General features: G+C 40.4%; 4 protein-coding genes across 5 annotated transcripts in view; 1 reads left to right on the forward strand and 3 right to left on the reverse strand.

Annotated features, from left to right (window-relative positions):
• ergic3 (ERGIC and golgi 3) overlaps positions 1–4,353 on the reverse strand; it is a 27,333-nt gene extending 22,980 nt beyond the window's left edge. For both annotated transcript variants that reach the window (XM_050037577.1, XM_050037575.1), the window contains exons 1-2: positions 4,181–4,353; positions 1,770–1,840 (exon numbers count right to left, since the gene is read on the reverse strand). In XM_050037577.1, coding sequence (XP_049893534.1) covers positions 1,770–1,840; positions 4,181–4,268 — 159 coding nt within the window. In that variant the 5' untranslated portion in view covers positions 4,269–4,353. The remainder of the gene's footprint in view (positions 1–1,769; positions 1,841–4,180) is intronic.
• A 2,032-nt stretch (positions 4,354–6,385) lies between these two features.
• hesx1 (HESX homeobox 1) lies at positions 6,386–9,567 on the reverse strand. Its single transcript, XM_050037590.1, has 4 exons — positions 9,447–9,567; positions 7,523–7,662; positions 7,303–7,404; positions 6,386–6,795 (listed from the first exon to the last, which is right to left on the reverse strand). The coding sequence occupies exons 1-4, from the start codon at positions 9,565–9,567 to the stop codon at positions 6,592–6,594; spliced, it is 567 nt and encodes a 188-aa protein (XP_049893547.1). The 3' UTR covers positions 6,386–6,591.
• Positions 9,568–12,376: 2,809 nt separating this feature from the next.
• LOC126385697 (zinc-binding protein A33-like) lies at positions 12,377–15,154 on the forward strand. The gene is made up of 2 exons (XM_050037572.1): positions 12,377–12,504; positions 12,588–15,154. The coding sequence occupies exon 2, from the start codon at positions 12,605–12,607 to the stop codon at positions 13,994–13,996; it is 1,392 nt and encodes a 463-aa protein (XP_049893529.1). The 5' UTR covers positions 12,377–12,504; positions 12,588–12,604; the 3' UTR covers positions 13,997–15,154.
• Positions 15,155–15,774: 620 nt separating this feature from the next.
• LOC126385706 (cytochrome c1, heme protein, mitochondrial) lies at positions 15,775–22,049 on the reverse strand. Its single transcript, XM_050037587.1, has 7 exons — positions 21,910–22,049; positions 19,578–19,768; positions 19,251–19,377; positions 18,904–19,061; positions 18,652–18,812; positions 18,314–18,414; positions 15,775–16,463 (listed from the first exon to the last, which is right to left on the reverse strand). The coding sequence occupies exons 1-7, from the start codon at positions 21,988–21,990 to the stop codon at positions 16,359–16,361; spliced, it is 924 nt and encodes a 307-aa protein (XP_049893544.1). The 5' UTR covers positions 21,991–22,049; the 3' UTR covers positions 15,775–16,358.
• Positions 22,050–22,299: the final 250 nt, after the last annotated feature.

Genomic DNA, 22,299 nt, shown 5'->3' on the forward strand with positions numbered 1-22,299 from the left:
AAAAAATGCGACCGATCGCTGTGGCCCCCCCTGTGGACCAATGTTGTTGTTTTCTAATGTTTGGTATGACTAAGTCATGGTATGGTATGCTGTACATAATCACGGAAACTGTCAGTGTGTCATTCTGTCAGTCAGTCATTCTGTCTGTCCCACGTTTTTCTACTCACTCAATCTGTGTGAAACTGCACATAGGCATTGAGGATTGGCATAGGTAGAAGGTGACAAAGCTACCAATGGGTATGGACTAGTTTTCTTATAATTATCTGTGCATATATACAGTAAGAGCAATTTTTACATGTCACAATTTCCCCCTGAGGACCAATAAAGTATTTCTCATCTCATCTCATCTGCATTCTTTATCTTGGAACCAGCTTTATCAACAGCATAATTATTTTTTTGGGCACATTTGGGACTTAAAAGTTGAACTAAGAGCTCCAAGAAAAAAAGAGGAACATTTGAACATCTGCAGCTCCACGATAGCTGAGCAACCTCCGTGTAATATGGTCTAGAGCGGGGCTGTTCAACTATAATGTTCAGGGAGCCACATTTTCAGAGAGCCAAGGTCCCAGGGGCCGAACATTTTCCTGAGCTATTACTCTCATTATGTATGCACACCTGACACGCCTCGGCCTCGCCACCACATTTTCTAGACTTTTTCTTTGCATCTCTCTCTCCTCTGTGTCAACAACCTGAAGTTCAGTTAAAGTTCCACTGAATTTTTGCCACGTTTGTTGGTCTCAGTCGAGTCATTCATGGCTCCCCAGCTGTGCTGAGAAGCACAGAATTTCATGTTTTACAGGATCTGAATAGTGCAAACTGTATATTTTGGGCAAAATCTTAAATAAAACACTTAGAATAAAGTGATTTTGATTAAATATGACACATGATACATTCAAGGACCATTGGAAATTAAAAAAAAAATGTGACAATCGTTTCTGTTTTTACAGTTTCTGGCTATGATAAACTGTGTAACGTTGGTGATTATTCAAAGAAAACATATGGGTTCAGAGGCTTTAATAAGGCAAATGTCTGTTATTCTAATTTTTCCTCTTAAGGTTTTAAACTTTATTTGTAAAGTGGACTGATCAATCAGTCACAGCTGGCCAGGCTGCCTGTTGGATAGGCCTTGTCTAAAGTTTGGGAACAAGCTGGTAAGTGGATCTTGAGATTCCTTAAAGACCATTTAATGTCACATAGGATACAATTTAATACACTTTCCATGGTCATACAAACATAAGAACAACAGACACCCAGTAAGGACAATAAGGCCTAGAATTATTTCATAAGTACATGGATTTTATTAACATTTATGGCACATTTTGTCAGTACTGTCGAGCTGCATATACATCAATAATTCGTGGTAATTTAATTATTTAACATGACCTGAACCCAGATAAGTGGCTGGAAATTGATGGATGGAGGAGGCAATAAAAACATGTATCAATTTAAGTGTTAATTATTATATTAGTGTAATTAAAATGTTAATTTAAGTTTTTGCTCATTATGAGTCAGTGAGCTTCCTAGCTACTGTGGCTTCAATACTATTCAATTCAATACTGGAACTCAATACTATTCTTAAACGAGGCTGTGTGAATATTTCGACACGTTGGGCTTCCCTGGTTGGACACACTACATCAAACAAAGCCAAATGCAGAACTCCTCTTTGGCTTCGCACACATTATATTGCCTCTGTGAAATCTAATTTCACCTGGAGGATTCTGCACACGAAAGGACGATATCAAACAATCAGCTGATGTGGATGAACTCACCTCTTTAGTGAGATAGTACTGCAGCTCAGAGACAAACAGGATTAACATGATGACACCGCTGATGATGGTCACTGCAGAGACACAGAGGAAGTTCTCGTGTTAGACATTAGAAGAGTTCTTTTAAATCGCAGTTCAAAGTCTGAGAGTGGAGAGAGGAAAAATCTCTCAGATAAAATCATATTTTATATCATATTTTTTAAATACACTTTCTTTCCTCTGCAACAACCTGATATTTTCTGTCAAATGTTTAAGTTTTGCATTTTAATCAGGACTAAAAAACATTTGAATCGTACAGATGAATATTCATAATTATGGAAATGGAGGTGACTGCTGATTATTGGATTTTAGTCATACAGTTAGCAACATTAAAACTCATTCATTCTAGACTGAGTGTTTACAGTTGGACTCCTTCCTGCATTCACTTTATGTTGACTAATCAATTAATTGACTAAGTCAAAGTCTTCCCAGAGGTTAAACATTACTAAGGCTCAAAGCAAACATAAAATGAAGTGTTATGACAATGGAGGATGTCTTCAGGCAGGCGTTAACTTTCATTTAGTACAGTAGGGTACAAACATCCACTAGCAGACAGCAGCAGCTTAGTTTCTACATAACTTCCAAGTTCTCATTTAAAGCTATAATTACATCAACATATTTTATGGTTCCTCTAAGATAAGGACTTATTTGTATCTTAAAAGGTCTAGGTTAAATAACTTGTACATCGTAATATCTGTCAAAATAATTTCATTATTATTATTATTATCATTATTATTTGTTAATTTTATTTTTTGCATATCATTCAGCCGTACAACCAGCTGTTTTCTCACTCTCTCTTTTTAACTACAGTCATTCTGCTGTTCTGTGTTACTAAACAAGAAACAAACAACTTGACGTTGTCATGTTATGTCCTTGTTATAATTATCTCTAAATAATAAAATTAAACTGTATCCCCTCAGTGTCGATCTTCTCCCATGGTATTGAATATCCATATCAAGTTATGTATCAGAGGTGGAAATTCCACTTAATTTCACTTTAAGACACTTCATTATACAGAACCGCCAATTAAATATTCATATTATATTACTGGATTATAACCTCCTGAGACTTGAAGTCTTGTTTGGTATGCATTTTTAATTTCTCCTAGCTATTTGGGATCAGTAGGACCTGACAAGTATAAAATACTCAACATTATCAATAATAATAAAGTCCCAATGTCCTCAAATGAGTCCTTAATAAATAACAGCGTCTTATCTTGTTCCTGTTGCTAAAATTGGTCAAATGTGTTGCCGTATCAAACTCTGCACATTATTAATCATAAATAAACAAGTTTCAACCATAAAATGTGATCAGGTTTTGGACCTTGTCCACTTTTGTGTCGGGATCAGCTGCAGACTGACTCAGCAGAGATGGCTGTTTTTACATGGATTAGTATATTGTGCTCTTACTACCACTTAATGGCACAACAAGTGTCCATGAACGAGGACGACAGGTGTAAGTCAAGTAGAATAAAGTAAAATGTGATGCCCTCTTATGAGGACACAGGGTCTCAGGAGGATATATTAGTTATGCATTATTGCAGACATTACTTATGTTACAGCTGGTAAAGTTTAGCCTAAATTTTATTGATTAATATTCTAGCCTCTTAATATCCCCCTGAGGATAAATGTCATAAAAGTTTCAGCTTTATCAATAATTGTAATAAGTGCAGTACAATAAGCATAATAATAAAAATCATGATGCATTTGTTGAGTATGTTTTGCATTATTAACAAGAACCTCCAAAGTAGCTTGTAACTAAACCTCTCAGCTGAATGTTACATTAGTGGAGTTAAAAGTACAGCATTTCTAAATTAAAATAAAATGTTGAACAACTGAATACGAGAATAAGAAGTGGGCCTGTTTGGGTCAATGAAGCCTACTTAGTTAGTTTGCACAGCTGGTTGTCAGCCTGTCTCTGTGCTGATTAACATGTAAATGTCCCCTGAGGATCAATAAAGTCTTATTTTAAATATCCAAAATCTCCAGCAGCAGGATTTGTGATATTACCACCAGTAATGTAATGTGTTCACGGATAAAAACAAACTGGCTAAAACATGCAGCAAATATGCAGTAAAAATACCTGATAATTAGCAGCTATCACAGAAGTTATTTAGTAACACATCTGTTCTGTGTATATTTGCATTTTTATCACTAGCATAGTGTTACTGTTACTGAATTAGAACAATGAAGGTGAATGTGTGTATTCTGCTGCTGCTGAGGCTCACACAGCGTTATAAAGACTGTGACGTGTTTTATAAACGTTGTAGTTTAAAGCAGAAATGATTCAGTTAGCCTTGTTGTTAGCCGCAGCAGCTAACAGCCACAGTGACTGAATGGCTGCTAGCTGCTCTCTGATAAACTGAAGCCTCTCACCGGTCGCTCCTCCCCACGTCTTCACTCGGAAATCCTCCAGAGTTTTGGGATATGCGTCAAACTGCTTCAGCTTGTTTAACGTGTCCATTTTCTCAACCAGAAACCCACCGCGAAACACAAATGTAACCGACAGATTCCTGCACCCCTGACACACATCAGTCCTCCGCTTTCACTTCCGGGACACGCACGGGGGACGGCTCGGCCAATCAGCGACGGCCGCGTAATTTCCCCATTTTCTTTTTTTTCCTTCCCTTTTTTTGTGTCGAAATTAAAAAGTAAAAACAGTTAAAAATGTAAAAGATGAAGAAACAAAAACAGGATAAAAATATATGACGTGAAGAATCATGAAGGCAGTGGTGGAAGTACTCAGATCTTTTCACATTATATTGGGAAAATGCGGTGTTTGGTTTTCTTAAGAATCCTAGAAAAGAAAACTGTATTTTTTGTAATAAATTTGATATTGATTCTAGCCAAGTTTTTTTAATCCTTAGGTGAAAATTCAGTTGTAGAAAACCCTGTTTAAAAAAAAAAAAAAAGTACTCAGATCTTATATTTCATCTCATTGCACTTTCTGTCATGATGTTACTGAAACTACAACATTTATTCTGGAAATGCATTTCCTCTAGTGTATTTTGGCTGGACTTTTCGAATTTTGTCAGAAGAAAAGTTTCCAGGGCTTTATTTTGACTTTAAAAGATTTTTATTTTGGGTTCCCCAATACGGAAGCCTATTGCATTCACTAGACAAATTTTTAAAAATCTGTTTTACTTTTTTTCTGTTTTTCGGCGTAATTTTTTTCTGTTTTTCGTGGGGGGGGTTTTCTGTTTTTTTGAGTATTTTTTTCTGAGTTAAGAGAGCAATAGAACAACAGACGCTTTCATTCCTTTCTTGAGAGCTCGATATAATGGAAGCAAACATGACCCGCTTGTTTAGTTTAATCCAGTTTTACTTTGTTTTGGGTTTGAGACACTGGGAGATACTCTTGTCTTTCAGTCATATAGATGGTGTTATCATTGGTTTGTCGACTTTACGCAGGCACCGGTCACTTGCAGGTGCCAGGTGGGAGCTTCTCGCGAGATTTTGAAGTATCTCGTCTCCTCATTCAGGAAAAAAATACCCCGAAAAACAGGGAAAAAAATTACTCAGAAAAACAGAAAAAATTACTCAGAAAAACAGAAAATATTACTCAGAAAATCTTTCTTGTTTTATTTGTCAAGTGAATGCAATACGCTTCCGTACCCCAAAGACTCCAGTGTCTCGGAAAAAGATTTTGTTATTAATCTACATCTATTTTTAGCAACGTTTTATATCCATAAATGTAAATTTGCTAAAGAGAAGCCTATCTCTTTGTCCTTCAAAGGAGAACTGAAAAGCTATATGGCTTCCATTGAACATTCGTCCAACTCTCTAGCTATTAACACACATCTACAATGTGCTATTTTTAATTTGCTCTGATGTATGTAAGCTTTTGTCATTCTGTTAAATGTTTTTGTACTTTGTTCTTGTACGTGTTATACATGTCCTTAACATGGACGTTCTGTACAATGATTTTTCAAAAAGAAAAGTACTCAGATCTTGTACATTACCTAAGTAGCAATACTCCAATGCAGTCAGTTACAAGTAAAAGTCTCACATTATAAAATTTTTCTTAAGTACAAAATTATTACCGTCAAAATATACTTGAAGTACGCAATCAAAAATTAAAAGCACTGCTCCATCTCAGAATAAAGTACACTATAATATATATTTGGATTACTGACGCATTGATGTGTTGATCTCTTTAAATATGAAGCTGGTGAACGTGTAGCTAATTTTAATTACTTAAAATACATGCATATGTATTCATTTATACTGGTATGTAATTATTTGTTTGAGTTGAAGCTTTGTCTGTAGTTGACATGTTTTTCCTATGTCAACATAAAAATATGAATGAGAAGTTTATAACTTAAACAATCTATCATGTTGAGCGCCTGCTAGTCTGAAACAAATAAAAAATGTTGCAATGAATCTTTTATTTTCTCTCTGGTATTAAAAACACTGTCAAAGGTCTGCCCAGTAAAAACCTACAGTGTGTATCTAACAACTGTGAAAAGGTTGATGCATCTTAATGCCTGTTTCCTATGGAGAGGTCAGGGACGGACAAGATTCACATACTTTAATTTTAATTAGACTTTGTACAGTTTAGAGAACAGACACATATTCACATATTAAAGAACATTAAACAAACTGGTCCAGAGCAGATCTTAAAATAAAGTTTGATCTTTAAGACAACAGAAATATTTCCTCAGTGTGCTTGATAGACGAACTTTTTGTGTAAACATTTTACTCTTGGTAGGCTTGGAAGCAAACTGTGACTTCAGTTGTCACAGTTTGTTTTCCAGACATCCAGAAACAGGACGAGTTTATCAGCATTACTCCTCCTCCTCCACCTCGAGCTGCAGACGAGAGGCGAGCCGCTGAGCGAGCTCCAGGTCACCTCCCGCATCCCGCTCAGCCTTCAGGTGACCTATGACCTCATGTTTGACCCCAAGGTCCGCCACGGCCGTCTGAACCAGCTGCAGACGGGTTTCTCTGAGGGAACGCCGCAGCTTGGCTCGCCGGTTCTGAAACCAGATCTGAGAAAGAGAGTGGAAAGTTAACATGGCAGAGACAACAGCAGGAGGAGAGGTGCTTGTCGTTAGTGCTTTCATATCGGACGTTCTCCCTTCTTTCTTCTTTAGTTTATATTCTCACACTCAGAATGTTCCCTTTTTTTCAGTTTCTTATATTAGTCACACTATGTTAACATTAAAACACATCTTTGGACAATCACCTCTGTACATAGTTGCACAAATTTTCTGTACATTATATTGTGATGTGCAAATATTCTATATGTCTTGTGCATCTTCATCATCTCTCCAAACTTTCCAAAGATACTAAATGGGTGTAAAATTCACACTTGGTATCTCTGGAAAGTTTGGAAATATTTTCACTGGAATTTAAAATGAGGTTCTTTGGGTTTAAACAGAATCTGTAATGACTTTGCACACTGGGTTAGTTTAAGAAGTTAAAACAGCAGCAGCAGCAGCAGCAGAGGAGCTATCTTCATTTCACAGAGTTAAATTCTCAGTATGTGTCTGAACCTGTATTCTGTCCTCGTCCAGGTCCAGTCTGCCCGCCAGCTGCTCCCTCAGCTGGATACCTGGGTAACAGTTCACCTGAAACACTGTCTCCAGAACATTCACCTGCACAACACACACACATATGAGATTACTGAACTCAGTATTTGAATGAAAGAGAGTTCTTTCTCTTGGTCTGTTTGTCTGAATGATTAATTGACTGACTGGTTGATCGATTGATTACCTGGCTGTTGGTGAAAGCAGTGCGTGGTCTGCGTCCGATATACCAGTTGGATGTCGGCCTGGCAGAGCTCACCAGCTGAGGATGATGATGATGTGGTTTTGAGCACAAACTGTTTCTGTTCTCCATCTCTGCTCCGATCTCTGGATACGTAGGAAAACAAAAGAAGAAGAGCAGATTGCACATGAAACACCTTTTGTAATTAATTATCAATTCTTTCTCACAACATTAACCCTATTGGGGGAATTTTTCCAGTACTTTCAAATACGATGTTATGTCCTCGATTTTACACATATTAACCCTTTGAAATCTGAGCAATTGGCCTGATTTCTTTTTTTTTTTAAAAATGGCAAGAAGGCAGTGATGAACAAAAGAAGAAATGACCGATAAAATTAGCAAGAAATTAGAAAAAAGAGAAAATTAAAAACAAGGAAAGAAAGAAAGGCAGAAAGAAAGTTAAAAACATACAAACAAGGAAATTACTTGAAGAGCGCCTAAAAATTATAATAATTCTGTAACATAATTTTAAACTGTAATGATAATAATTCTAAATATTGTAGTAATATATATACATAATATGTCTTTCACCTATTTTTTCACAGTTTAAAAAATAATAATTTTCTAAATCTACTTTTCCCTATGTTTTTGAAAGAAATTTGCCAAATCAATTCGTGAAAGGTGTCTGAAAGCAGCACAAGAAAATTTTAAGGGTTAATATACTACAAATCTATATGTAAAAGTATATTAGTGAGTTAATATTAGTCTTGAAAGAGATCAGTTTAATATTGATATCCAAAAGAAAACTTTGAATTGTTACCCATTGTGTGTTTTATTCCCTGTGTTCATTAAACACTGACGTTCAGTTTATTTTTACTACTTTACAGTTCAGTTGTATTTAGTTGAACAATGAACAGAAACACTGAAGAAACTGAACGAACAACAGCTTGTTTAGAGGGTTCCCTTTCATCTATTGCCCCAGAACAGCATCTTGTATTAACCTCTTAAAGCCTGACACACATTTTCAACAGCAATGGGTTTATTGATAGGAAGGATGGAATTGTTTTCTGGCTTTCCAAAACCAAAATGTTAATTGAAATATGTTCAGGCAAAGGACAATATTGCAAAACTGAAAGTGATTGTATGTGTACGCATGTACTAAACATAGCAGCTAATTTAAAGCTAAGCTGTAGTTAATATCTCTCAGAGGTCTTATACAATCACACAAATGAACCAAAAATTATATTTCTGCAATTATAGACATACACATGGAAAATTAAAAATAATAATAATAATAAAACAACTTTTTACATTTAGCAGAGCAGAATTTTATATTATCAGCTGTAACTTTTTTATACAGTTACAGTCATAGGTATAGATTCAAAAAAGAAAGACAGCAGCAGACTTTTCTTTTTGACAAACTCAAAGACATGTCCACCATATATTGATGCAGGAAAGGCACGAATTGGTGCATAAAGAAATCACCAGAATGCAGCAAATTTAAATGTTTGACTCTTAAATGTTAAATTCTCTAATGGAGGACCCCCAAATGTTAAAACAATACCTGTGCCTATGGTTACAGCACTGTATGCAATACTGTGGTGCTCTGTGTCATATATTTTTACATCAAACTAAATGGTGTTTATGTCCGCAGTAATAATGTTGTACCATCTCAGCTGTGACTTCACATTTTATTTTCTGATCAGTTACATCACACTAATTTAGACGAGACAGAAAACATTGAATCAAATGGCATTTAAATACTGTTAACACATGAAACAAGACAACTAGTAATGAGTCAATTTGATTCTATAACGATATCTTTACTTTTTAGCACTACAGTAAGATTCAGATCAGACTGGCGGTTGGTGCTTTGTCACTAGTAAACAAACTTGTACAGAAAATAGTTCAAAGACTTTTATCTCCTCACCTGCCCACGGTCTGTGGAGTTTCAGGCAGGTTCCAGGTCTTTCCAGCTCCAAACCCAGAATCCGCTCGATGGAGAACGCCGGCCTGCTTTCTGCTGTCACAGGAGCCACAGTGGACGCCATAGTAATCGATCTGACTCAATACACAACCTAAAAAACTACTGACGACAACCAAAACAAGAAAATCGTCCCATAAGTTGATTTTCTCTCAGTTAAAAACTTCTGAAATGATGATACTAAAGGTTCTATGCTGTGGACCTGTGCTCTGCAATCAGCTGCAACAGTGAATGGATGATGAAGTCTGAGGAACATGTGAAGCAGCAGGAAGACAAACTGCTGACTGCTGGTTTAAATGGGAGTGGAGGATTTACAATGGCCACCAATTAGAATTAAGAAGTGTTTTTTCCATGTGAATGAGATTCCCTGAGGTTCCATGCAGCAGCTAATCTCTCACTCAGTGTGTGTGTGTGTGTGTGTGTGTGTGTGTTACTGAAAGAGAGAATATTTAAATTTTTAGTTTACTTAGTTTAACTACTCTGCAAAAAGAGAGTATTTGCAAATTTTGCAGGAGACAAAAAACATCTTGTGTGTGAGGACGAACACGTGTGTGTATTTGTATCAGTGTTTTCCCACAGTGATTCCCTGAATGAGTGCGTGTGTGAGATTAGGTTGAGGAGCCTTTTTAGAAACTGTCACCGGTGTCACACAAACACAAAGCATAATTCCACCCTTTTCATCGGAATTACCAAAGTAGAAAATCAGTTTAGTTTTCCGACTAAAAATACGTCCACGCTTCTGTTACAAGTCTGTGACGGACTCTAATCTAATAATAATAATAATGATAATGACGGCAATAATTACGATCCGGGGAGATCCACTAATACTATTAGCCTAATCTGTGTGTGTTGTGATGCAGATGAAGCTCGTAGCGTCTGAATGCAGGTTGAAGCAGCAGGGAGGAAAACCTTTTCACAACCAGATTAGCTCCTAATGAAGGCCTGAACCAGCTTTAAACTAACCGCACACTTGTTTATTTATCCCTGAATGAAAGGAAGGATGGGTGTAAGGATGTTATGACAACAGGCAGAGAGGAAGGCCGTCTAAACTCAGCTTCAGTGTGATAATGTGTGGAATACAGCTGAAGGAACATTTCAACTTCTTGGGAAGTAGACTTCACTTTCTGTCTGAGAATGATACGAGAAGATTGTTATGAGTCTCATTTCTGAGTGTTAAATATAAAGCTGGAGCAGAAGATGATAGTTTAACTTAGCGTAACAGCCCAGGCTCACTCCCCCGGGGGTCAAAAATGCCTGGGCAGTGTCCTGTGGTGTCAGATATGGACACAAAATGCACCCTTTAGCATCTGTATTAGACGCTACGGGCTTTTAACCAACTCCAATGTGAACCCATCAGTGTCATTATTAGACTATAAGAGCAATGGGCAGAGGATAAAGCCCACCTAGGGCAGGTGGTAGGGGAGATGGATGGGTCCAACAAGCACAGGACTTTGACCTAGTAGACACATGTATGTGCCCTGGGTGAAACTAAAAGTCGACGCTGAGTTCTAGTGTCACGTAGGTCATTACCCACTTGAGTCTGAAAGGTTGTGGTTGATATTAGCCGCGTCCCTCCATCCATCCATCCATTTTCAACCACTTATCCAGAGCTGGGTCGTGGGGGCAGCAGGCTGAGCAAAGTCCTCCACATGTAACTCTCCTCAGCAATGCTTTCCAGCGCCTCCTGGGGGACCCAGAAACGTTCACAGGCCAGATGAGATATATAATTCCTCCAGCATGTTCTGGGTCTGCCCTTGGACCCCCTACCAGTTGGATGTGCCTGGAACACCTCTAACGTGAGGCGCCAAGGAAGCATCCTGATCAGATGTCTGACCCACCCCAACTGACCCCTTTCGAAGCGAAGGAGCAGTGGCTCTACTCCGAGCTTCCTCCGCATGTCCGAGCTCCTCACCCTATCTCTAAGGCTGAGCCCAGTCACCCTTTGGAGGAAACTAATTTCTGCTGCTTGTATCCATGACCTCATTCTTTTGGTCATTACCCAAAGCTCATGATAGGTGAGGGTTTGGATGTAGATGGACCAGTAATTCGAAAGCTTTGCCTTGCAGCTCAGGTCCCTCTTCACCATGACGGTTAACCGCCGATCCATCTCACCCTCCATTCTACCTTCACTCGTGATCAAGACCTGGGGATACTTGATCTCCCTCACTTGGGGAAGTAACTTACTCCCAACCCAGAGGAGGCAATCCACCATTTTGTGGCAGAGAACAATGGCCTTAGTCATGTGAGTTGACTAATGTGACTTATGCCAACCACAATTTCTTCCTAACCCTAATCAAGGAGTCTTGTTGCCTAAACTGGCACTGACATCTTCCTAGACCATACTTGCCACCCTTACCAATTTCCCTGGGAAACTCCTGTTATTTTGGCCCTCCAGAGATCACAATTCCCCATATTTCCCCAAATATATGACACTTTTTTCCTTTTCAATAATACAATCTGTTTTTGTAACTGTACAGCAAGTATAAGCCTTATAACTTGAAAAGGTCTGCTGCTTCCACCTGGACATCAATACAGCTACACTAAATGTCAGTTCGTCCTCTCAAGTGAGTATGAGACGGAGAGAGAAATAGAGAGTATTAAGAGAAAGAAATACTCAGGGTAATTGCAACCTCTCTGGTTGTAAATAATGAAATTAATGATGGCTAAATTCCATTTAGTTGTTGTGATTTCAGGGGTTACAACACACCCATCGTTACTATATTTAGTAAAACCTGTGCTTTCCCTACTGTGACAAGTCAAAAAGTGTGCTGTGAGAAAGGCCTTTGGAGGAAATGTGAAACTCCCATTACCTCACAAGAGCCCCACCCTGTATTGTACCTGACTCATCTGAGACATGCCAGTAAGAGTCTGCCGTTCTTCCTTGTTACCAAATACACATGCTGCAACATAAACTATCAGTTCAAACTAACCACATCCACTGAGAGAGGACGGCTTGAAGAGAGGACACGGCCACTTAAACCTGCTCCAGCAGCCCACACTGCATGTGAGTTTTACACAGAAACTGGACTCAGAGTCAAAGTAAGTGTCACAAGTGATTCACTGTGATTTCTGCCTGGTGTCTTTCAGCTTCACTCAGAGAGAGAATGTCTGCCGGGTCTGAGGAGGATCTCTCCTGTCCTGTCTGCCGTGATATCTTCAAAGACCCCGTTGTCCTGGCATGCAGCCACAGCTTCTGTAAAGACTGTCTGCAGAACTGGTGGACGGAGAAATACATACAGGAGTGTCCAGTCTGTAAGAGAAGATCATCAAGGGGTGATCCACCTTGTAACTTGGTGCTAAAGAAGCTGTGTGAGGCCCTCTTACTGAAGAGAGAGACGAGGGCTTCAGCAGAATCTGAGACTCTCTGTAGTGTGCACTCTGAGAAACTCAAACTCTTCTGTCTGAACCATCAGCAGCCGGTGTGTGTTGTTTGTCTGCATTCAGAAACACACTCTGGACACACATTCAGACCTGTTAATGAAGTCGCACTGGATCACAGAAAGGAGCTGCTGAAGTGCCTGAGGCCCTTACAGCAGAAACTGAGGCTGTTTGAAGACGTTAAAGGAAACTGTGACCAAACAGCAGAACACATTAAGGTCCAGGCCCTACACACAGAGAGGCTGATTAAGGAGCAGTTTAAGAAGCTTCACCAGTTTCTACAAGAGGAAGAGGAGGCCAGGATCTCTGCTCTGAGGGAGGAAGAGGAGCGGAAGACTCGGATGATGAAAAAGAAGATTGAGGCTCTGAGCAGAGAGATAGCAGCTCTTTCAGACACAGTCAGAGCCACAGAGGACGAGCTGAGAGCTGAAGACATCTCCTTCCTGTACAATTACAAGGCTGCAGTGGAAAGAGTCCAGCAGCGCCCCCTGCTGGATGATCCACAGCTGGTCTCAGGAGCTCTGATAGACGAGGCCAAACACCTGGGCAACCTGACCTTTAACATCTGGAACAAGATGAAGGACATGGTCTCCTACACTCCTGTGATTCTGGATCCAAACACTGCTCATCCAGAACTCATCCTGACTGAAGATCTGACCAGTGCGCTATTTGGAGAGAAACAGAAGCTTCCTGACAATCCAGAGAGGTTTGACTACTTTCGGATTGTCCTGGGCTCCGAGGGCTTTAACTCTGGGACTCACAGCTGGGATGTTGAGGTTGGAGACAACACAGACTGGTTTGTTGGTGTGGCAGCAGCGTCCGTCCAGAAGAAGGGAAAACACCCATGTAGTTTATGGAGAGTAGGGTACCTTAACGGTAAATACACAGCACGCTCTCTATCAGATCCCTCCATAGTTCTGTCAATGAGGAGGAAGCTCCAGAGGATCAGAGTTAAACTGGACTGGGACAAAGGAAATCTGTCATTCTCTGATTCTGATACTAACACACACATACACACCTTCACACACACTTTCACTGAGAGGCTGTTTCCATACTTTAACACTATAAATGCACGCCCACTGAAGATATTACAAAGCCCTGTCTTTGCAGTAGTATGACAAGGAGCCTTATCCTGATGCTGATCTTATTCAGGAGATCATGTTTATATGGAACATGAGAAATCTGAGACCTGAACTACAAAGCCAGTTCAGCATATCTAGGACATCTTTTTTTTATGTGCTTTGACCAACCCTAACATTTGCTGTCTGGATAACGGGTACAACAAAGCTGTGTATCAACTAATTTAGTCAACTCTGGGTTTTCCTACCCTGAAGTTACCCCGCTAACTAGTACAGGCCTCAGGTTATTCTTCTCCTTGTATACAAGACGCTGCTGCCACTGCCAAGGACAAAAGCAGACTGCAGAGCATCATTTGCTCCGCCGAGAAGGTGATTGGCTGCAATCCGCCCTCCCTCCAGGACCTGCACGCCTCCAGGACTCTGAGGTGCGCAGGAAAGATTGTGGCTGATCCCTCCCACCCTGGACACAAACTCTTTGAGACTCTCCCCTCTGGCAGGAGGCTGCGGTCCATCACGACCAAAACCTCACGCCATATAAACGGTTTCTTTCTGTCTGTAGCTGGCCTCATCAAAAAAAATAGCCCCCCACCCCCGACCTAACACACAGTCGGACATCTCTTCATCATCTTGGTCATTCACCTGTCACACACTGCATTCCGTTGATTTTGCACATCCGTACTTTGCACACAACCCTATTCATGTTTACAGTGTACGTATTTTATATATTACTATTATTATTTGCATTCAGATTTTATATTTAATTGTTTATAGTATTTCCTTTTTATACTTATACTTCTAATTACTCTATATTTTTATATATTTTATATTCTTTGTTATGCACCAATTCACCAAGCCAAATTCCTTGTATGTGAAAACCTACTTGGCAATAAAACCGATTCTGATTCTGATCACACTAGTATCCAGGGATCTGATCATGTGGGCGCAGTTGTGTTCATTTCTTTCTATCTTAGCCATTATGCTCTTTTACCACCAAAGACTGGATATTAATGGATATGGAGTGGAGTAATCAGGACCCTCGTGCACATGTAAATGCACTCAGTGTGAACACATACAGACAGTTTTATAAATGTGCACGGCTCTTTGTTGCTGCAGTCAAAGCAGGGTCTAAAATTAGCACCCACCACCTGCCAGATCCAGGTTAATTACTGGCAGTGGCGTGTGAAATAGTCAGGCCATCTGCCACTTTGGCAAACAGGGAAAAGTGCAAAATGGAAACACATTCAGTAATATAAGCATATGATTGAATAGAGCTGCACACAATGCTGTTGTCATTAGAACCGTATTCACTTTGATTGACAGTCAAAGATCACAGAATTCTAATGCTGTGTTTAGGGATGCATGATAATATTGGCACGTTGTGGGAATCAGCCAACGTGCTTTTTCTTAGTTTGCACAATGAACGAATATTAGACGTTGAAAGGCACAGTATATGTCTCCATCTGCTGGTTGGCCTTCATGATAACAGCATGCATGCATTATATGATGTTAATTCCACTACAGAAGAGACTTGCTGTTTTGTGACTTAACTGTTTTCCAGATTAATCAAATTAATTTCCTACATTTTCAAAGGATTAGTGACGTTCAACTCTGGAGGTCAATAAATTATAACCTGATGAGAAAGTTTGTTCATTCACCATTTTATTAGATATTTACATGACAAAGTGTTGAAGCAGATTCTACAACGAGTCAGACAGAAATGATCAGAATGACCCAGGCAGCATTAAACAGTGTGTGTGTCTGTGAGTGTGTGTGTGTGAGATGTCTCCTGCTGCTATGAACAAAACAAACCGCCAAAGTTTCCTTTAAGATAATTTATTTTGTACAGTAAAACAGAGATTCAGAGGTTGCATTGCATCCACTGAGTTTTTTGTGGCGAGGACAGGGGAGGATGGATTAACACACACCCAGGATGATGTTACACAATCTGACGGCAACCTTTTCTCAGCGTTTGTGTGACTATTGAATATCTTACAAAGATGGGCAGTCAACTGACTTCTCAGTCGATTGTGACAAAGTGTCTGATACGAGATGTCGAGACCTGAACTGCTGCCAGCGATGACTCGATGCAGATCAAACAAACTTTGTGAGGGGTGCGTTCAAGAACGCCACAACTCTCAGACACACTTGCACCACAGTATTCCAGATAAAGAAGAGTCTGTCACACAAATGGTTTTACCACGCCAACAACTAAAAACAGGCATTCTTCTGTAAGAATAAACGTAATATATACTCTCATTTCTCTACCCCCTCTTAGAAAGGCATGTGTGTGGGTGTCAGTTGTTCTTTGTCCGTATAATCATCGTGAGGTGAGCGTTGTGGGGTCGTTGAACGCAGCCCCTCTCTGGTAGATTTAGGCCCAGGTAGGGGTGTTTGTTTCAGTTTACTTGGGAGGCCTGTAGGCGATCTTCCTGCTCTTCAGCACAGACCACCTGTGTCTCTTCATATAGTAGATCAGAGGGATGAGGATGCCTGAGCCCAGCAGCAACTGGAAAGAGAACAAGAGCACAAAGATTAATCTCATGAGCTCCACGTTTACACCCGGTTTTCACTGGTTCTATGTTCTGACAATTCCCTCTTCAACACAGAAAACTTGAAACAGACGAAGTGGTGATACAATGATTTCAGAAGCAAGTGTATTATATTAATGCATTTTAGTCTGTAATCTCTGGCAATCTTTGTGTTGTGTTGTTGTACTGTACTGTGTTTGTGTGGTATTTGCATTTGGTCCTTGTCCTGTCATTAAAATGTCAATTTAAAAAAGAAAGGTTAAACAAAATGGGATTTACAGGTGTTTTTTACAGTTCAGAGTGCAGAGTCCGAGCAACTTTTCCAAAAATTTGAACAATCACCGTAAATTCTCATGGGTTGCCAAACTCCCTTGTTTCTGGTTGTGAAGATGCAGACGTGCGACGCTAATGCCTCACATTTACCAACAAACATTTCTGCTTAAGACCCTGCAAGGCAATTCACTGATGTTCAGCATGGAAGTGGGGTTACACTGTTTTTGCCGCGTACAACTTTGTGGTGGAGCACAAATGGCATCAATTAACACCTTCTAAGACAAATCACGATGACACAGGTTGTTGTTTCTAGATTTGTTGCCCACATTCAGAAATTCAGAACAGTGCGGTTTTATTCTCACTGGAATAAGATGCTTTCAATGTTTTTAGTAATTACACACACATCAATATCACAACTATTTTTGCAATTCTCATTTGCTCCTCAATTTCACTGCATAACAGCTTCTAAAACAATTATAACATGCATTGCAATTTTTGAGAAAAGCTGCAGTGAAATCAGGCAATTATGGCTGCAACCATCCCAAAAAAAAAAAATCAAAATCCTGGAGGGGCTGCCATAAAACAGAAAAAATAAAAAAAATAAAAAATAAATAAATAAAAAACCTTGCCTTTTTAAAGGGCAGATAGCCGGTATCAAATGTCATGTCAGGTTTGTAATCCGTTTCTTATTTTGTTATCATATATTTACTCATTTAAATAATATTAGACTCGACTTTATTCAGGAAACCTTCTTGTGTGACTGCTTGTGTTATAGTATTATTTAACAGTTAAAAACTTTGGCTCCTATTGTTAAATGAAAAACATGTGTAAACGCCCCAAAGAAAAGTACAGAAATAAGTACTGGTTCAGTACTGGTACCTAATCTAAGGTTTCACATTGGACCTAGTATCGGTGAAGCTTAATTTCAGCCCAGATGCAATCTAAGGTACATGTTAGGGGTGAGCAGATCGATACCAAAATATCAATACTCTCAATACTATTTTTTTTATGTTAATTGATTGACACCAAAAAAGGGATCACTTTCTCTCTTCTGTGTCTCATCTATTCGTATTTCAAGAGTAAATCTGTGTGCAAACAACATTCTGTTGTCGTGAACACATCTAATGCATGTACTTTTTGCTTTTCCGCTGCTAATGTGTAGTCTACACTCAGACAGCTTACTCTAGACCCAGCAGCATTTTCTTAGTTTCACTTTCACCCAATGTTGGCATTAAGAGGATGGTATGACCGCCTCCCAGCCCTCCTGTTTACTGCTGGGACCTGCGAACCCTCAGTTGTGCTATGAATAAAACCCCTGTACACATCCATGTGACTGTAGCCGTCTGTGGGCATTTGATGCGGAGAAAAAAAACGAGAAAGAGCTTGGAGCTGCAGCTAAAAAGAGGGGAGGATAAAAAATAAATAATATACTAAAAAGAGTCGAATCAGTATTGATATCGGCGACTCTGGCCCTGCATTACTTGGTATCTGATCAAAACCAAATTTTGTGGCATCGCCCACCCTTCGTATACGTGTGTGTGCGTGCGTGCTGTACCTTCAGTCCCATGCGTTTGCGTTGGTCGTGCTCTGGCTCGGCAGCCCACCTCAAAAACGTACATACATCTTTAGCGACCTGGCTCATGGTGGCAGGAGTTCCTATGGCAACAGACGCAGACAACTATCAGCACAATGATTATAACAACAGCAAACGGTTACACACTCTCACACAGAGTGGCTGTAGGTAAAATGGTTACATCTTCTTTCACAGTATTTCTTCAAAGCTGCGGCAACTGACTGCGAAATATTACATTTATATTTATACTGTCTATTAGTGGGGCCAGTCAATCAAACAGCCCGACAGCAGACTGTGCTGCACGCTGCATAATTACGTACCATCGTCATACTCCAGCACCTCGTTGTAGATGGGCGGAGCCATGCCGATGGCCTGGCCAGGGAAGTATGGGTTGTAGTAGAGTCCCTCTCTCACCGTCACTCCTGCTGGAGGTTCGCAGTATCCTGTCAGCAGGCTGAACACGTAATCCTCTCCTCCATGTCTGAGGGAAGCGGGGGGACACAATGAGTACACACCAAGGACATGTGGATTTCAGGTTTTACTGTGCTGGTATTTTGTCTTTCAGGAGTTACCTGGCATTGACAATGTAGCTGAGGTCTGGGGGCAGGGCTCCGTTATTGGCGACCCGAGCTGCCTCGGCGTTGGGGTAGGGCTTTGGGAAGTAGTCTGACAGCTTTCCTGGCCGGGTGAACATCTCTCCACTCTCATCAGGTCCGTCCACGACCTCAACCTGAACACACAAGACACCTTTAAAATATGCCTGAAAACAGACTATTAAATTGACACATACCCAAATACAATGACAGTTTTTCTTGTTCATGTTTATAATGTATAATACTACAACATTTTTATGTGGTCAGTTTGAAACTGCTCCACCGCTGAGTCTATCATTCTTATGCTCACACACACACAGCCTCACCTCCTCAGCGATGGCCTTAACCTCAGCCTCCGTATGCGACACTCCCACCAGGTTTCTGAAGGCCAGGTACTCCATACTGTGGCAGGCCGAACACACTTGCTTATACACCTGGTAACCACGACGAATACTGAGGAGGCAGAGAGGGTGACAGAGAAAGAAAACACAGAGCAGCAATGGTTAAAAATATGGTCATCCTCTACAGATGATGTGACTTAAGGTGTAAAACACATCAGACTTTAGATCAAACGTTCTACCAAATTAGTATGAAAAATTTGTGATACTTGGAGAATGTGTGTGTGTGTGTGTGTGTGTGTCCATTCAACACACCTAGCATGGTCCAGAGAGGAAAGAGGTCCAGCGTGGCTCCAGGGGTAGTTAGGGGGGTGGAGCTCAAGGTCAGAGGCTTTAACGGCTTGGTGCAGCATCAGCGCGAGCCCTGCCCCGCCAGCTGTAACCACACCTAGTGTCGTCAGGGCAACCTTCTTGTTTCGAGGCAGGCTGGCGAAGGACATTTTGGCCTGCGGAGGATCAAGAGCACAGGATATCTGTTAATTACCTGAAAACATCCCAGTACAATGATGTACAGCTAATAAACACCCCATGACTTCATATACATGTACTTTAAATTCTGTGGGATAAGACTGAGATTAGGGCCGACTGATAAACTAATCTATTAGTAGATTAACATAACATTAATATTTGGGTGATTTTAAGCAAAAAAAAAACAAGAATTATCCGTTTCTTGTAAACCAATGTGAGTACTTCCTGTCTGAAACTGGTCTAAAAAAGGAGCAGCAAACCCTCACATCTGAGAGGCAGGAACACGGTGCTGTTCGGCATCTTACTTGAAAAATGAAGTAACACGTAAAAAGATGATGAAAATAGTTGCTAATTACTTTTCTTATTGATTCAACTCTAGTAAGTAGAAAGAAAAGTCATGTTCAGGACAGTGCTGACTGTAACAACATGTGAGTTTTCCACAACAATCACCTGTCAAACTAAACCTTCACCTCCAAACACAGCTTTACCACATGGATACTGTTTGGTGAGTTACATTCATCACAGTGCCCTTGTTTGAAGTGTGTGAGTGCCTGTTGTCCTTATGAAACTGCCCTTCAGTGGTGCCTATGTAACCAGGCAGGGGGCATCACATGACAGCATCTCTGCATCAGCACGCAATCACATGCACACCAACCTGCATCTCCAGACAGGCAACACTCACTAACGGTAGAGGTAGCTAAGGAGTGAGCCATCTTGCTTCCCTCTCATCCCTGTTTAGAGCTGCCACTGTTTTGTATCGATCAGACACTGATGAGAAAATGGTGGCGGGTAAAGACAAAGCTCGCACTTCACTTATCCTGGAGGATGTGGGTGAAACTCTGACTAGAAACTGCGCTGATGTGCTTAAATGTTGAGAGCAAGGCAAACAACATGGGGTCATTTTTCTTGACTATTAACTCTAAACTGCTGTTATTTGATGACTGCCAATAAATAGCACAGTTTGTATAAGGGCAAGTCAAACGTGACGTTGGGCAAGTTGAGTTCTGGCCCGTTGCACCACAGACATTTAATGTAACTTTGAACCCAGTACAAGATCAGTAGCTTCATACCAGCACTCTTGAGTGACATTCATCACAAAGCATTATGGAGCTGACAGGACAATTCGATTAATTATTGAAGCATTTTCTAAGAGAAAACATTTTGCATCTATTGCTCTTCTTTTCTTAATCAATAATATCTAGTTGTCTCCAGTTTTCGAGCTGTCAATCAGACAAATCAAAGCGTCTAAACATGTCACATTTGGCTGTGATACACATTTTCTGACATGTTATAAAAACACAAGTGATCAGAAAAACAATGAGCAGAATAATCAGTATAGACACCATATTGTTGCAGCCATGAAAACAAAAGGGGCTCACTAAGATTACTGATTAAACAACACAAGGACATCAGATATCATATTTTTCAACCCCATTGAGCGCCAGGCAACACATAACGTTACAGAGGCAATAGTTCAAACTGGTCCCAGGACGCACCCATAGGTGCCAGTTAGCTTACAGATGAAGGATAACGTTTACGTTACAGCTATAAACGGCTAAAGACGGCTCTCTTCACCGGAAGTCCTTTCAGTCCTTGAAATGCTAACATGCTAGCCGATAGCTCAGCTGCTTTGGCCGTTGATGCTTATAACGGAATGTGAAGGCATCGTGACCCATGTCGAGATAACGATCACATACTCTAGCGTGCACATAAGTGTCCGTGTACCGTTAGCTAATGTGGAAGTTTAATTCTAGTGGCCCTGCACATTCGCCGGGTGGATGACACGACTTCATGAGTTAGCTAACCGGCTAGCTTACGAATGGCTAGCGACGGCTATCGAGTAATTGAGACTTGTGACATTTGCTGTCGCAGTTCTTGACGCCATGGTGGTCTCTACGGTTCAAGACTGACAAAATATCCTGAGAGCTACTTTCACAGTCGTTGCTGACATCCTAAAAATGTGTGGGATCACGAGTGACCTTGTCTCACCCCGCTGACAGCAGTCAGGCTAACATTAGCTCGGTGCTAGGACTCCACACAGCAGCGCTAACCTGTCAAAATGTCATTTTAAACACACTGTGTCCTGGATAGTAAATATAATATTCATCTGTCGACCTACCACGGGGGTCTTGATAGCTTTCGGTGTGCCGAGGAGGGCTCTCCCACTCCCCGATAGCACCACGACTCGTAGCGCCGCCATCTTCTCTGCGGTTCTTTGAGCTCAATGAAAAAGCTGCGTGGACTAGCGAGAAGCCTGGCACAAGTTCTTCCGGTCGGAACCTTCAAATTAAAATCAGACTTTGTGAAGTGCACTGCATTCACGCAGGTTAAAACGGCCAGGATAAAATCTACAGGTGCAACTGAGTTACATTTCATGTCATCCTTAACATTTTGTACTTGTGTGTGATTTCCCGTGTCTCCCATTTCATGATGTAAAATATAAATCAAATAAATAAACAATATGTTTATATATATGTATTTGGCTAATTTTCTAACATTTGCAAGAAAT

The sequence above is a fragment of the Epinephelus moara genome, chromosome 24 (genome assembly GCF_006386435.1).
Source record: "Epinephelus moara isolate mb chromosome 24, YSFRI_EMoa_1.0, whole genome shotgun sequence".
NCBI lineage: Eukaryota > Metazoa > Chordata > Actinopteri > Perciformes > Serranidae > Epinephelus > Epinephelus moara.